General features: G+C 42.7%; 1 protein-coding gene across 4 annotated transcripts in view; it reads left to right on the plus strand.

Moving 5' to 3' along the window:
- MAP4K3 (mitogen-activated protein kinase kinase kinase kinase 3) overlaps positions 1-16,637 on the plus strand; it is a 249,756-nt gene that overhangs the window by 167,930 nt on the left and 65,189 nt on the right. Inside the window, exons 15-18 of one of the 4 annotated variants that reach the window (XM_083176044.1) lie at positions 330-392; positions 11,292-11,350; positions 16,115-16,153; positions 16,463-16,516. In XM_083176044.1, the coding sequence (XP_083032170.1) occupies positions 330-392; positions 11,292-11,350; positions 16,115-16,153; positions 16,463-16,516 (215 nt within the window). The remainder of the gene's footprint in view (positions 1-329; positions 393-11,291; positions 11,351-16,114; positions 16,154-16,462; positions 16,517-16,637) is intronic. The other 3 variants (XM_083176045.1, XM_083176046.1, XM_083176047.1) reach the window with 3 other exon arrangements.

Consider the following 16,637-nt stretch of genomic DNA (forward strand, 5'->3'; position numbering starts at 1 on the left):
AGTCTATCTCAGAGAATGCGTCTGTGGTTCTGATTGACATTGCATTGCTTACATGTATCTAATACTTGTGCAATTAAAATGAATTCAAGCGTGCCTACAGTTGTTCCACTAGCACCTTTGTTTTCCCATTGCCACTAATGAAATGCAGTTCTATTATGCGATGATCTACACGTCTGGTACACAGCCAACAAAGAGCAGCACGGTGTGAGTGGTTCCCAGCCAGCCGCATGTTTTTGTTTTTCTCTGCAGCCTGCAAGTGATTTTCCCTCTTGTGTATGTGCAGCTTTCAGTATCACTGTAAATAACTTGGGCATTTGTCTGCTAAACAGCTCGACAGGGACGATTTTTTGGACAGTGCAGAAGAAATATACTACACTGCAAGATCTAATCTGGTATATTCCTTTTCTTTGTCATCTTTAAGTTTTCAAAGCTTTTTCAATGTTCTTCTGCTGTTATTCTGAAGTCATAAGTATGTACAGTCCAGGTGTGTACAACCTGTGCTTTATGTACCCTGATTCCTATACCCCAGGGGCGAAATAACAAAGGAGATCCTCTGTGAGTCCTATAAAGAGGTCCCTTTAACCCTAACCAGATTCAAGGAATTGGCATATTTACTCAAGAAAGTCACTTTTAGTTAGTTGTTATATACGTAGAACACATACATAGAACATACAAATAAACACCCTTGTCTCAAGACTGCACTGAGATCTATAAGAAGGATCTACCCCACCCCCCTTACTTGTGAGCTGATCCATTATTACGGTATTCATTATAATAATGCCCACATTATTACCCATCACTGTAGAGAGAATGTTTAACCATTCACATCTGTTCCTGCCTTACCGCAAGTGTTCTCTAACACAAGGATATATCCGGGTTCCTTCTTGTACGTTTGTTAAAAGCCAATTTAGGTGTCAATACATTTTTCAGTTGTGGAGGAATCCCACATAAGCATAGGCAACATGCATAAACTTCAAACAACTGAAACATTGCACAATGACATCACTGTAGCCTGCATATCACTACTATATAACATGCTAGCAGAACTGTCTGAGAAATCAGAGCTAAAGTAGAACTTAGGACTTATTAAACAGTTGGGGTATTTCTAAAAAACTTCTTCTACAGCCCAATGTCGCCTCCTCTATATAATTCCGCCATCCTCTTCCCTATATAAATGAGGTAGCCTGCCTCTGTATACTCTTAGGTTTTCTTTGGTCTTTCCTACAGTATGAAGCTTACAACCTTTACCCCCAATAATCAAAATGTGATTTATATGAGAGAAGACCCTATATTATAGGAAACACTAAGCATTCGGATATGAGATTAATGCTTTATTTCAGCTCAGTTATACGTTGTTGAATAGCAGAGTATGTTTATGTTAGAAAAAAAATGGTAGTAGTTGGCACAGAAATGGGTTTTCTGTCTGTACAGTAGCTATATGACAGCAGTGGTCATAGTGATCCAACCTCCTTCCCTCTACTCCCGTCTTCTCTAAACTTTCTGTTTATCAATTTGGAAATGCACTTCTAGCTCAGACACGTGTAAGTGTCTGTAACTGACCTTTATAGGCTGTGAGGAACACTCTTTATGCAGATCAGTTTTGGAGTCTAAAATTGTGGGGGATGGCAATGAAATTGTAGAGTTGTTTAGTAAAGTGCATGCTCTACAACAAGAGCTAGATTGAGGCTCTATTAGACCATGATTGTCCCTACCTTCCCTCTCTCTCATTAAAATAAAGATCTATATAATTTTGAGCAGTTTTGGCCCCTTTAGTGCCCAGTGCTTGCATAGGTTGCCCAGTGGGTCCTTGCTTGGATCGGTTGCCCAGTGAGCCCTTGCTTGCATAGGTTGCCCAGTGAGCCCTTGCTTGGATAGGTTGCCCAGTGAGCCTTTGCTAGGTAGTTTTCCCAGTGAGCCCTTGCTTGGATAGGTTGCCCAGTGAGCCCTCGTTTGGATAGGTTGCCCAGTGAGCCCTCGCTTGAATAGGTTGCCCAGTGAGCCCTCGCTTGGATAGGTTTCCCAGTGGCCCTTGCTTGGATAGGTTGCCCAGTGAGCCCTCGCTTGGATAGGTTTCCCAGTGGCCCTCGCTTGGGTAGGTTGCCCAGTGAGCCCTTGCTTGGATAGGTTGCCCAGTGAGCCCTCGCTTGGATAGGTTTCCCAGTGGCCCTCGCTTGGGTAGGTTGCCCAGTGAGCCCTTGCTTGGATAGGTTGCCCAGTGGATGATCCTGCTATACTTAAATCTGACCATAAAAAAAACAACATAATAACCTTTAACTGTACAATTAACAACCCAGGCATGTACTTGTCAGTTCTGGGGCATTGAATGTGTATGTAGCATTAACATTTGTCTGTTCTTTGTTCTAACATGGGCTGTTTCAGTTTTGTTCTGCGTGTTTCTGTCTGTTAGTTTGGTGGCATTTACCTCTGGTTTGCTAGAATTGTTACGTAATGGTTTTTTGTTGTCTAATAGCTATTAAATTGCTTGATAATCTACAATGTGGTTTTCTGTTAGGGAGCCAATCTTTCATCAGAGACATTAGGGGTGATACTAGTAAGAATATAGGTAAACAAAATAATAAAATAAAGCATAGTACAGTGTGTAATAAAAATAATTGGACATCTTTTTTCATCAATATGAATTATTTTGTTATTTTAATTTATACTTGCGTTCCGCAGCACTTTGCAGAGAATATTTAAGCATTCACATCAGTCACTGCCCCTGTAGAATTTGCAATCAATGTTCTCTATCACATTCGCACTCAAACACACGCCTTAGGCATAATCTATTTTGTCAGTAGACAATTAACCTACCAGTACATTTTTGCAGTATCATTTTTTAACCCCAGATCTCAAGACAGTGTGAGTCCGTAATCCTTGCCAATACACCATGCAAACTTAATAGCAAGGAATAATAATAAAAAGAAGAGCATTGATTTCTGCTGTGGAACAATTCTTCGTTTCCTCTACTGTCCAAAATATATCTTCAGTAAAAAGATCCAAAACCCATGTTATATTCTGAGTCCTCATAAACAGGAGCTACTGAACTGACAGGATGTGTTTGTAAAGGCCCATATACACTGGCCTACTTTGAGCTGAAAGCCGCCAAGTGTGTATACCCCAGCGATGAGCGCTGCTGCGTGCTCCCGCATCATCGCTGGGAAAGCCGTTCATCTGCTATTAATACCAGCAGATGAGCAGCTTTGTGGACAGCTTTGCATAGCTCTGCCCTATGCAAAGCCGCCCTCTCCCCTGCACCGGGCAGGGGGAAAGCCGCTCAGTGTGACCTTCTCATGTCCTGTACATGTAGCCAGAGTTGTGTCCTATTCTGAGTCGTGTGTATGCCGTTTCAGACAGATCTCTTGCACCAAGCATAGGGTATTCAAAAGTCTCAAAACTAGTGCTGACGACTGCATCTGGAAATGGAAATCAGCAGGTTCACGCATACGCATGAAGGCATGCATGTACTCACATTGGCATTCCTAATGCGACCGTAAGCGGAGATGTGTGCGACTCGGAATCAGGACATTAATGGATATATGCATTACAACTGCTACAACCCAGTCATTGTGGCAATTAATGATTGACTTTAATGTAGGAGGACTCCTTATGTAACTTTATTTCCAAGATATATGTTCTGTTCTAACTGTCTGCATGTGCTCCGTGGACAGTTGTCACATGACTGACTTTGAAATGATTCCATGGTAGAACAATCAGTAATGCTTATTTACAACGAAGTCGTGTACCTACATGTGTGCAATGGAATCTGTTTTCACAAGGAAGCACATAGGTTAGCTTGGTGCATTGACATGAAATGGGGCAGTGAGGGTGGGCAGTGAGGGTGATCTATAACTTCCCTCTAGCAGGATGAGCGAAGCTGATCGTAGTGTTGCTGAAGGTGAACTGGCTGCAGCATTGCCATTAACACCAATACTACAGAACGGGCTCTTAGTATATACACAACACTAAGGTGCAGATGTATTAAGCCTGGAGAAGTGATAACACATCAGCCAATCAGCTCCTAACTATCAAGTTACACGCTGCCCCTCAATGTTAATAGCATGCAAATGTAACATATTGGGGCAGATGTATTAAGCCTGGTGTAGAGATAAAGTGGCTGGTGATAATGCACCAGCCAATCAGCTATGTTTGAAAAATGACAGATAGGAGTTAATTGGCTGGTGGGTTCTCACCTTCCACTTTATCTCTTCACCAGGCTTTAATACATCTGCCCCAATATGTTAAATGTGCTGGGACGATAAATTGTATATCGATTATGCAAACAATATAATGTATTAGGCAAGTCACTTAAGGATACTGTCAGTGTGTGTGAATTATCACCGAGTAGCAGCAAATGTCTTTTTTAATAATAATAATAATAATAATTGTATTTATATAGTGCTCTTCTCTCTAACAAGTATCAAGGAGTTTTACACACACATCAAAAACAATGCACATAATACAGAGGATTTAGACAAGCCACACAGCCATAAAAAAGAAAACCTAGCATGCACAGTAATGCAGAATCGGTGTAGGCATTTTGGGTAATAACTTTCACGGATTGTGTACGCCACCCTCACAAGTTACCATGTGAGGCAGCCATCTTGGATGCACTGTGAAGGATTACCCTGGGAGGTTTAGTCTACCCCCTACAAGAGATGACACAAAATGGGGTGATTGCAATGTACTAACGCTAAGAGTAGCGTCCTAACAAAACCATCCCATCCACAAGCACCTGTGAGAGGTGAGCCATAGAGGGGCCTAATGCATATATAGGAAAACTGACGGTACTCTTTACCTAGCACGGCGCCCATCGCGGGCATCGCGGCCATCAAATGCACTAAAAAACGGGTGCGACGCGATGCCCGCGATTTCCCATAGGGAACAATGTTAAAAGTGTGATTGGACACGATTTTACTGTTCAGTGCCTCAATGCCCGCGATTTTTCCATAGGAAACAATGTTAAATGGGCCACAGAGCCCAAATAGTCCCCCTGAAGTTTGAAATGGCCCCCACAATTGTTAACGCCACCCCACGATCAACGTGAACCCGAAGCGTGGCGAGCGCAGCGGTACGCGTCCTCTGACCTTTTCATACCCCCACTATCCACGTCGGCGTGGAGTTGAGAATAGAATAGTGTGGCGAGCGCAGCGTGCCACCGAGCCCGAAGCGTGGCGAGCGCACGCGGATACCTTCACAGGTAAACGCGTCCCTTCGCGGGCTTCACAGGTATCCGTGTGCGCTCGCCACGCTTCGGGCTTGGTGGCTCGCTGCGCTCGCCACACTATTCTATTCTCTACTCCACGCCGACGTGGATAGTGGGGGTATGAAAAGGTCGGAGGACGCGTACCGCCGCCGCTCGCCACGCTTCGGGTTCACGTTGATCGTGGGGTGGCGTTAACAATTGTGGGGGCCATTTAAGACTTCAGGGGGACTATTAGGGCTCTGTGGCCCATTTAACATTGTTTCCTATGGAAAAATCGCGGGCATTGAGGCATTGAACAGTAAAATCGCGTCCAATCACACTTTTAACATTAATCCCTATGGGAAATCACGGGCATCGCGTCGCACCCGTTTTTTTTAGTGCATGCGATGGCCACAATGCCCGCGATTTTTTACCCCCGATGACCGCGATGGACATCGTGGGCACCATGCTAGGTAAAGAGTACCAAACTGACAATGGTACAGTAGTATGACACTCTGTCTTGTTTAGTCTTATTCTGCTTTTTAAAATATACAGATGTAGACACAGAATCCCATATTTATGTGCAATGATTCACATTCGTTCCTATTCCATTGGGCTCACAGTAGAGTTTTTTTGTCAGAAGATAATCAACCTTTTGCTGTTTGTGGTAGGAAACTGGAGGAATAAATGGAAGCTCATGAATCCTACAAACTCAACACAGATATAAGGCTCTGGTTGGAACTGAACCCATTGCTCTAGCCCAGTGTAGCAACAACGCACCTATTGTGCCAATGCACTGTTCAGTGTCATAATAAAGTCTGCTTGTACATTGCTTGTCCCCGGGGAATACATATATATTACTGTATACATTCATTAAGTATGGTCTTCTGCAGAAGTCTTATTTATAGTTGATGCAGCCTGCCTTGCAATCCCTTGATACCACTTTAAGCAGCACTGACAGATGTCATGTTCATGAAAATATCACGTAAGATGTGATTCTCGGGGTGGCAGCTGAACAACCTCTCACATTTGCAGGGTTTTTCCTTCCCCCTTGTTATTTTCACTGTCTCAGTTCTTAAATAAATTGTGACAAACAGCCTAAGTGTCCGCGACAGATTTGGGTTTTCTCCTAAAAAAAAAATATTAACTTTCCCTAGCTGGGACAGAATGGCCAGCGGGCATTTGCATGCCCTGCACAGGTAATTATGCCAGAGGCTTAGTGCAGAATAACAAGCAGAAATACATTGCATCAGTTGAAGCCAAACACCATACGCTGATTAAGTGATTTGTGCCCACTGATCAAGAATTAATATGAACACATTAGACCTTGGAGGTATGTGCACTTGTCATCTTGATTCTGGAATTGTTTCAGATACATTCTACTTGGACAATGATTGTACCTAATAGAAAGAGCAATCCTGTGATATGTGTAATAGACACTGAGTACATATATGAAATGGTCTTCATTTTTTGGGGATACTCGTGGTAGTAATCATTTTGGCATGAAAACCTAGTCTGTTTAATAGCAGACGAGGAGCCTGCTCGTATCTAGTTCTTGCCTTCAGTGGGGGGCAGCCATGTTGGGTTTCCCAGTATTTATGACAATGCAGCTGATCAGTTACGTAGGCATCCGTGACATATAAGGTGGGTTTTTATCCTTGGTAAACATTAGAAAGATAACTCTTTTGAGGTTACCCTCCTTGATGGGCGCTGAATGAAATCTACTTCTATTAAACTATCAATGTATAAATAATTTTTAATTATAATTTAAAGTTATATTTAGCAGCAGAAAAGTGGTGTGACTGTGCAATCACACCTAATTAGGTGGCAGTCCTACAATAATTAGGTCTTCACCTTAGAATCAGAAATTGTACCAAATAAACTGCGCTTATATTATTAAGGTGCATGTATGTCTGAAATAATACTAGACACAATTGTATTAAACACTTTTTAATAAAATATATATATATTTATAAATAATATTATAATAAATCACAATAAAATAAAATAAAATACACATTTGATATTCAGTGGCCACCTGTTATACACAAATAATTATGCACATATTTAAATATATTCAATATAATGAATATATAAAGTATATAGTATGTATGCGCAAGTAAAAGATAAATATCTCGGGGGCGTGGCTTGACCGAGCAAGTAGAAGGAGGCAGGGTGTGTGAGCTCCGTGAAACATCCTGGTAATTATCCTGTTTGTGGTCATTTGGGCACTCCTGCTTTACTCACCTCTGTCCCCGATACTCTCCGGTTGCCGACGAGCTCATTCTTACTCCTCTGGGGTGTCTGGTGCGGCCACAGCGGGACCTCCGGCCTGGCTCTCTGGCTCCTGCACACCCGTGACCGGGCGCCATCTTGGAGGCTTCGTCCTGAACTCCGGCGGCGGCGGCTGCTGTGCCAGCAGGACTGACTCCTGCCGATCCTGTGTGTCCGTGTCTCCTGCGGTCCGCGTGCCCTCTGGTGTGTCTGCGTCTGAGTTTGCTGCTGCTGCCAGCCTCCTACTTAGGACTGGTGGTGTGCTAGCCGCCGCCATCACTTATTAACAGCGGCAGCTCACCTGCTCTCCTCCAGTCTGTGGCCCAGTGGGTATATCTCCTCCACAATGGACACATCTGTCCAACGACTCCTGATGGCCATCTACGCCTCTTCTGACAGGCTTGTTAACAAATTGGACGCATTGCGGGGAAATGTTTTCCCTGCCTCTACTGCATCTGGGGAGTGTATCACTGGAGACAACAAGATCCTGCCTAGGTGCCAGGTATCGGATACCCCTGCAGCACCCATGAATGCTCTCCTGCCGGCTGAGAACTTCGGGAAGGACCAACCCAGTTCTGGAAATGTTTGCTATCCTGAAGCTATACATGTGGAAGATGCTGTGACTCATTCTGCAAATCATCCATTTTTCCTATCTATAGCTATGCGATTATGGAGACCACACTCTGTCGCTCCTGGTTGTCCCCTTGATTACCCTCCGGAACCTGGACTTGACTTTATTATTGAGATGCGATCCGATCTGGGTCCTGAACATTGGCCGGACTAATGTTTGGTGTCACGTTGCTGTACAAGTGGCCCTTTACAATTTTGTCCTCTTTTATTATTTTTCACAGTAATACACTCTCTTATATATAAAAAATGGCTGGATTAATACTGAGTGCCGTACTGTACATGGAGATATCCGTTCCTTTGATTGCATATCCTGTCCATTTTGCTATTCTTCAGTTAAATTCTGGTAACCCCCATATTTTTCATTTTATAATCCTCATTGCCATGGTTATCATATTTGTACATCCAGGTGGGAGGGCTGGACATGGTTCGGCCTAGCTTAGGGTCATAAGTCTCTAGCCCTCGTTATATCCTTTACTTAACATCCTGTGTTATTTACAATTACCAGGTCATTGCCCCATCCAGCCCATTCGCCTACTATCCGATCATGGGGGGGTGGGAGGGGGGGTAGGGGAGGGAGGGTTAAAGGTGGGGAACATGGGAGGGTAGGTTAGTTTTTTCCTGGCACAATTAGCTAACAGAAGCTAAATGCCACTAACTTATTCTCTTTTATAGGTTAGGGGTAGGTTCTTTACGGGATCCAAGTACGCCTGAGTTGGGGGTGGGTTGTACAGGGTGGAGGGTTATATATGGTAGGTTTGTTTTAAGGGTTTTTTGGGGGGGTTGTTTTGGGTAGATTTAGATAAGTAGAGAGTAGATTAGTTTTAGGATGTTTAGCAACTGGACGTCCAATATTCACTTCCGTATTTTGGGGCTTTTGTTATATTCAAATGCTTTTTAATTATAACTGGTTACGAAACGGTCGTATATGCCAACTATAATACTCTGTCACTATACTCTATCCTCTTTAAGATTGTCTGCCCGAATGGCGCCTTCGGGCATTGGCTTTATTTCCAACCTGAATGTAATACAACGTGCCATATTGTTAACCCTAACAAAATGTTCAGGTCTGTATTTGTTACTATATACGAAACTATCAAACAACAACATAATTCTAACCCATATGTACACACTGTCATACATACCACGTCTGGTTGCTAAGTTTCTTATTATCAAAATTTTCAATAAAAACTATTGAATTTAAAAAAAAGATAAATATCTCAACAGATAGAAAAATGAATTAATTGATAAATTTGACCCCGGATTATAAGTACATTTATACTCCATTTTGTATATAGAAACGAGTGTCTAGATCAAATAGACCAGCCAGCCAGAAAAGTATCCGTTATTGTAATTAACTGTGGCAAATTTGTAGATACTGGTCTCCACTGAATGATACAATACTCACAAGTTCCAATGTTATTGGCAGCTTTAGGCAGTGATGTTTGAGCAGGGAGGCGGGAGGGCTATGCTGAATGCTGTATGTTCACTGTCCTCCGTTCTACAACCCGCTAGACGCGTCTCTCACTTGCGGCAGCGGTCGTCTCGTGTCTGGCGTCTGCAGTGACCTCGATGCTGCAGAGCCGCGTCTCTCACCCGCAGCTCTGACGTCAGCAGCACCTGAGGTCTGAGCCATACGAGTAAGTGCTCCTTGTGTCTACCAATATTGATATGGAGTGGGGCGCATCAGTGGGTATTTCTATAGGCTGACTCAATGTCTCCTTGATTCCAGGGGTACCGGATCCTCTCTCTTCCAATATATTTCACTATTCTAGCGCGTTCAACAATATTATATTTAATATTTAAATATATATATATATTATGAGTAGTAGATCCGGCATTCTGTTATAAATTTAACTTGCCCGGTGCCTTCAACAGCAAATTTGTATCCTTCAAGAAAAGAAGCAGCACTCCAGGACTTGTATGAAAAAGAAGTCACTCTTTATTAATCTATCTACATTTCGGTTTTGTGGAAAAAATAGTAATCAGGAATGATGACTTTTTCCACAAAACCGAAGTGTAGATAGATGAATAAAGAGTGACTTATTTTTCATACAAGTCCTAGAGTGCTGCTTCTTTACTTGAAGGATATATATATACATATATATATATATAATATGTTGTGGGGGCATGGGTGAGAGTGGCGGAGTGGGAGCATGTCCAAAATCGGACCCGTGGCGGTGGGGCCACGATGGTGTGATTCACAGTGAATTGATTCAAAATACCCCCCAGCTCCAGTGCACATATTGTGGGGGTGGGGGTGGGGGGGTGCACATGGGTGGCGCAGGCCAGGAGACTTGCTCTCTCTTCCTAGGTGCCAGGAGTGCCAAGTATGGTTTGTACTTGAGTTTGATGTACAAGTAAACTTAAAAAGAATTAAATATATTTCTAGGAAGTAAACATATTTATGTTGACCTGTGTGTTTATTGTATAGAAATAACTTGTCCTTAATCTGCTAATTACTGTGTTTAATTTTTCTCATTGTATAGAAATGTTCTATGTTATTTAATCATTACGGGTTTATAATCATTAAAGTTCCTTTCAATATAATGTTCTCACACCCTGTAACCGTTAAATGTGGATCTTATAAATTGACTGTGTATGATTCCAAATGTTATGTGTTGTTTTTTATATGTTAAAAAAAAATGTCACCTGCACAGGGCTATATTGGCATTTTATATATTAATTTTCCTATTAGCACAATATGTTTAAGGCTTTTGGATTATTTTCACATTATTTTATAACTTATCATTCAAATATTGAAAACCTATTGTCCTCATTTTTATATCTGGATCAATTTTCTTAGAATGCAAGGTGAACATTTGTTTAGATATTCCCAAATGTCATGTACTTTGCTAGAACCACAGTTTGCATAAAATATTATCTGTCTAGTTCAGTGTAAGCAATTTATCTAGTCATTGGCATCTATATATTTAGACTGAAAGTCTAGTTTCCAGAGGTTCCCTTTCTAAAATAATAAAATGTGTTCTTTGGCTATAGCTATAGTATTAAAGAAGTACTGTACTTGACCAACCTAAAACTCATTTTACAATGCTATATGCCACTCCTGTTATCTTACTCAGTATAAATTCACTGTCTATCGCTCATTATTTTAAGACTTCTTAACATATTGTATTGTTATTGTATTGTTTTATTTCATTGTTTTATTGAATGCTTTTTCTACTCTGATTTTATTCTGTTTGTGTAGGACCTACAGTTAGACTATGGTCAAGGGTCTCAGAGCGGCTATTTCCTTGGAGGAAACAAGTAAGTCGTATTTAAATCTGACTGTGTGACTGGCAAAAATAACGGACACCCCTCCAGAGAGGTTTTATAAAGTAGATAAAGATTTGTAGGACAGTTCCGAAAATTTATAATAAGCATGAATTCGATGCCGGCTTGTAAGGTAATTCAGTAGCTGTTTAATAAAAAAAAAAAAGAGGTATTGCGGTTATTCTGACCAGTTTTCCTGTATGCAGGTAATGGTGCCTATACACATATGCGATCAGATGTGATGGGGCATTGTATTTGCATCAGATCGCATCTTATGGTGCCCAAGTGCTTTTTTTCCAGCACATAGATGCCACATCGGGTGCTGGAAGAGGGCTGGCAGCAGGCATTGGTGTAACGCAGCACTGTGCGGGAGGGCTGGCAGACTGCGGGGGTCAGCAGCAGTTGCAGAATATGAAAAAAACACTGGGCGGCACTTTGATTGGCTGAGAGAGCTCTCAGCCAATCCAGAAGGCTCACATTCAGACGGCTGCTGATTGGCTGAGAGGGCTCTCCCTCAGCCAATCATAGAGTCGCCCAGTGGTTTGAATTTTTTTTCAAATTCTGCCATCGCTGCTGACCCCCCACCGCCCACAGCCCTCCTGCTCAGCGCTGTGCTACACAGAGACCCCACCACCAGTGCACCTGCCACCCACTCCCCGAACCTAATGCCCGCTGCCAGTGCTTCTGCTCCCTTTTGATCGCATTGTGAGCGATAGTATTTGGTTAAAAAAAACCACATGCAATTGCTCAATTCGCTTAATATTATGTGCAGCACATAATATCTATTGACGCCACATTCGACCGGCAGCCCCCTGCCTCACATCCGGTGACCCATTCGACGTGCATAAAAGCCTATGATTTAACACACAGATGTGGTCGAAATTGAAGGATTGTATGCAATATTGCCCTAGTGTATAGGCACCATTAGAGCTGCATCTAAACACAGACCAACTACTGCGTTCTGTGTTTTTAAAAAGAAAATGTAAAAAAACTTAGTGAACAGCAACTTTTTTTTATTACACCCACAGATAACAAAGTTTAGAGCACAATTTGGCTAATCCGTGATTTGCAAGTAGAAATTGTAACACATAACAGCAGCTCTGTGTTGTGAAACAAATTAACCTTTGGACCTGACATTTCTATTCTGGATTACAGGACATTTTAGTTTGAAATAGAAAATGACTAAGCAAATACATGACAGTCGTTGTAGGGAATTACTTTAAAGGTCCATATTTACAGATAAATGCCATTTCCTAAATAAATAAATATAAATAATAAATTGCTTTTCTCCATTGCCGCCAGTCACACTTTGGAAGTAAAAAAAATAGGATATACGTGAATATTTATTAAAGCTTGGCAAGAGATGAAGGGCCTTTTTCAGACTTGATCGCAAAGCACTTTTTTCTCTAATGGACAAAACATGCTGCGCTGCAGATGGGGCAAATGTAACATGTGCAGAGAGAGTTAAATTTTGGGCAGTTAGGTACTTATATGTTAGATGGGCGCCCACTAACGTATTTGCTTAGTTTTCCGCGTCCCCACACTTCAGGCTCGCTGCGCTCGCCACACTATATAACAAGGTGTGCCTTACCTGGCTTGGTCGCTATAGCATGGCATTTTCTGACAGCCAACATCACTGCCGTAATTGTGCCCCAGAATGCCTTGCAACCAGCATTCTGGACACACATGCTCCAGGAAGCACAGTGAGAGGAGGGGAACTCTTGCAGCACATTTTTACGTGATTGCACAAGAATTTCAGCATGCCCCATGTCATTTTAATCAGCAGACGCTGGTTGTGCACCACATTCACACTCCTATCTTAGTAACGGGCATTGTAAGGTAAAACATTACGCACAAAGATGATTGTGCTAGCTCACACTGAGCTACCACATTCCGTATAACACTAATTGTAGAACACAGAGGATAGATATATAGTAAACACATCTGTATGTGACCTTAACTAATCATCTATTTTGCACAACTAGTCTACAAGTGCTTAAATTTCCCCTCCGTTCCCTTCCCCTTGACTTAACCCTTTGAGTGCCAACATCTCTCTGAGGGGTAGATTTATCAATTGTGCCCTAACGTTCCTTATGGGCGCAGGTTCGCTTCACCACTTTATCGTGGTGAAGAGAACCTGACTTTCGCCCGAATCTATTAATGTTTGTCCGGACGTTATGGGAGTGCGTTATCCCCTCCTGCCGGGGATACGCTTCCTCCCATAACGAATGCTCTAGGCGTCCGGCGGCGTCTTCTGCGCATGCGCCGGATACCTTGATCTCGCGTTGTGTACCCGGTGCATGCGCAGTTTTCCGGTTGCTGGTCTCCGGGGTCTTCAAATTCAAACTGCGCATGCGCCGGGTAATGTTCGCCGGGGGTGCTGTGTACCCGGCGCATGCGCAGTTTGAATTTGAAGACGCCAGAGACCAAGCAGTAGGAGGAGTTATAGAAGAGAGACCCGCAGCGCCAGAAATGAATGGCGAAATTAGGAGGAGAAAAGCCCCCTTGCGCGCGCCCACAATTCAGCTTAGTAAATAAGGTAGGAGGCAGGATCAGACAGTAATATAACGTCCCTGCCCTATACCAATTGCCCCACATCGCTGCACCTCAAACACCCACATCGCGGGTGTCATAGATCAGGGGAAGCGCTATCCCCTGCAATAACGCACGGGGATAGCGCATATTCCCCTGATCAATGTTTAATAAATCTACCCCTGAGATACCAGCGTCGCTCACATTTGTTATATACATTCAAATAAAAAATGTTGTGTAAAAAAGATATTTCCTAATATATATTTCCTAATAAATTATGTTTGGGGGATGTCAGGAGTAGATTGGTTGGTGGTTTGAAAAAAATTCACCTAGATTTAGGAGCAACATGTATTAATAGCATGGCAGACTTCAGGCTTGCAGATGCTTGGGTTGCAACTTGCTTTATATTGGTCAATATTTTAATACTGCCATATACAGTGGGAGACCCAGTTAGCGGCAGGGTTCTGTCTTTATGCTTTTCTTAAACTGGTAGCAAGGTCGAAATGAGTTTCACCACGGGAGTCTGTGATTTCAAAACAACAACAATTCATAGCATATATGTCACGTGTGTGCAACACGGCTACTGCAAAAGCGCTTATTTATGTGACACATCATTTCAGCCATTCCATTACTGTACTGTGCGCTTTGCGTATTTATTCTGGCACAAATACAAAGGACATCATTGCGTTCCCAAAGCAAGCCTTTAATTACCTTTTTCTGACCAGCAATAATAACAAGTAGGTGAAAGTTGCCACCGGCTTTCCCCTTAAAGCAAATCGTTTAAAGAAAAATCCCTCAACATGCGATTGCAGTAGTGATAATCTGCAGAATATAATAGAATTCATAAAATATACAGTACTGTGAAAAAAAACATCCTTTCATCCTAAGAAAAAATCAGCTGCATATCAGTCTGAGAAATCCAGCACTCTTAAGAGTTTCAAGGGATGTAGGAGTGAGTCATAGGGAGCTTTTGTGCTGCAGAAGACAAATTATCCCAGGTAAGCCAAGCAAAGGATATAGTGCTTTTCTTTTCCTCCAATCTCTGCGCCTACCTTGTCTAAGTATGTTTGGGCTCATTTGAAGATCACACCGGAACGCAGCTGAAAATAAGGTAATAATGCTGCAGATGAAAGACTGTTCTGGCCACAGCGGGACATTGAAACGGCAGGGAAATTGGAATGTTACACAATCCAATTATTCTGCGGCTCAACAGGCAGTTTTGCTGCAATATTTGGCTTGCTCCTTAAAATGGTCGGCCATGTCTTTCTTTTTCTTGTCATCTGTTTGCTTCACAGTGGGATTTTAATATTCTATTACTGCCTTTCTGAAATAAAAAGCCTAATGGTCGAAAATATTCTGTAAACAAACTGGAGGGCTCACACACACAGGCGTGAGCGCGGTGGTTGTTATGCACCTATTAAAAGTATAGATGAAAACTACTTTGTCATCACTTTTAAAAGTGAGTTCTGAAAGCATCCATAGTGTACTATGGGGTGATTCAGACCTGATAGTTCCGGTCCGAATTCCCCCCCCCCCCCGGTCGCGGTGGTGGGGGTTTGCACATGTGCAAATGCCTTCGGCGAGTTTCACACTCACAACTGGATGGGTGGGCACAGGGGACCACCCAGCGTTTTATGGGCACGCCCACGGAAACACTGGGCGTACCCCAGCAAATGCCCATGCGTCCTCGGGGCAGGTGGCTGACTTCACATGATGTCAGCGCCCGCCCCTAATTCAGTGGATATCGGGCATCGGAAAAGTAAATCTAGAAATCATTGGATGGTGAGCGACCATCAATGATTTCTCCTCCGTGCATAGCGGATGTGTAAGCGCGCGGGGATTCGGTCACCGGGTGGGTGGTGTTCGGCGCAGCCTATGAATCAGGCCCTATGAACGTAATGAGTTCTGTCGCAGGCCTGTCATTGTACTAAGCGTTCAGGCTTCTGAGAGCTGCGGGCAACGTTACAGTCAACAGAAAATGTGGGAATATGTCTGTTCACTGGCATTATTTAATTTGGACAATTAAATACTGATTAAACATTATGCAGTATATTTATTTATTAATTGAACATTCATGGCAGTTTACTGTGCCTTAGTAACTTATTTACTCTGTATGTTTCTACCTTTTTTTATTTATTTTTTCTACAATGACTTTTTGGAACAAATATGGAAATTTAAATGTATTTATTTTACATTAATAAACTCTGTTGTGATTTTGCTTTAAAGGAGTCTCCTGAAATCCGTGGAAGAGGAGCTGCACCAACGGTAATTACTTCCCTAGTCATCCCCCATCCCGCGCACCTCGTGTGCAGTCACTGTGCCAGTGTTGTGGTGTCTCCCTGTCCTTGTGTGTGTTGTGCAGATGTATCAGAGCTTTACTTGGTGTAACCTGCATCTGTGCTCCACAGTAAAAGCAAACGCAAAGGCAGAAATACCAAAAAACTCTATACTCTGTAGCAAACAAAGTCAAAATATAGCCCTTCGGTATTGCATGCCATAGTTCCCTCGTAGTACTGTAGCTGTAGTCGTATTAGTGCCGACCACTCAGCCATGGTACCTTGTTCATCTCCTTAGGGGACATGTGGCACATTTAGAAGATGATGATGGGGATGATGATGAATCAAAACAGTAAGTCCTTTTCCTATCTCGGCTTATTGGGTCGCGGTCGCTGCTTTGCGCGCATCCCAAAAATGAGACTCAGTCTGCCTTTAACAACATTGCATTTGGCAGAACATGCCCAAGGCCCAGC

The sequence above is a fragment of the Crinia signifera genome, chromosome 3, assembly GCF_055691185.1.
Source record: "Crinia signifera chromosome 3, ASM5569118v1, whole genome shotgun sequence".
In the NCBI taxonomy this organism is placed as follows: Eukaryota; Metazoa; Chordata; class Amphibia; order Anura; family Myobatrachidae; genus Crinia; species Crinia signifera.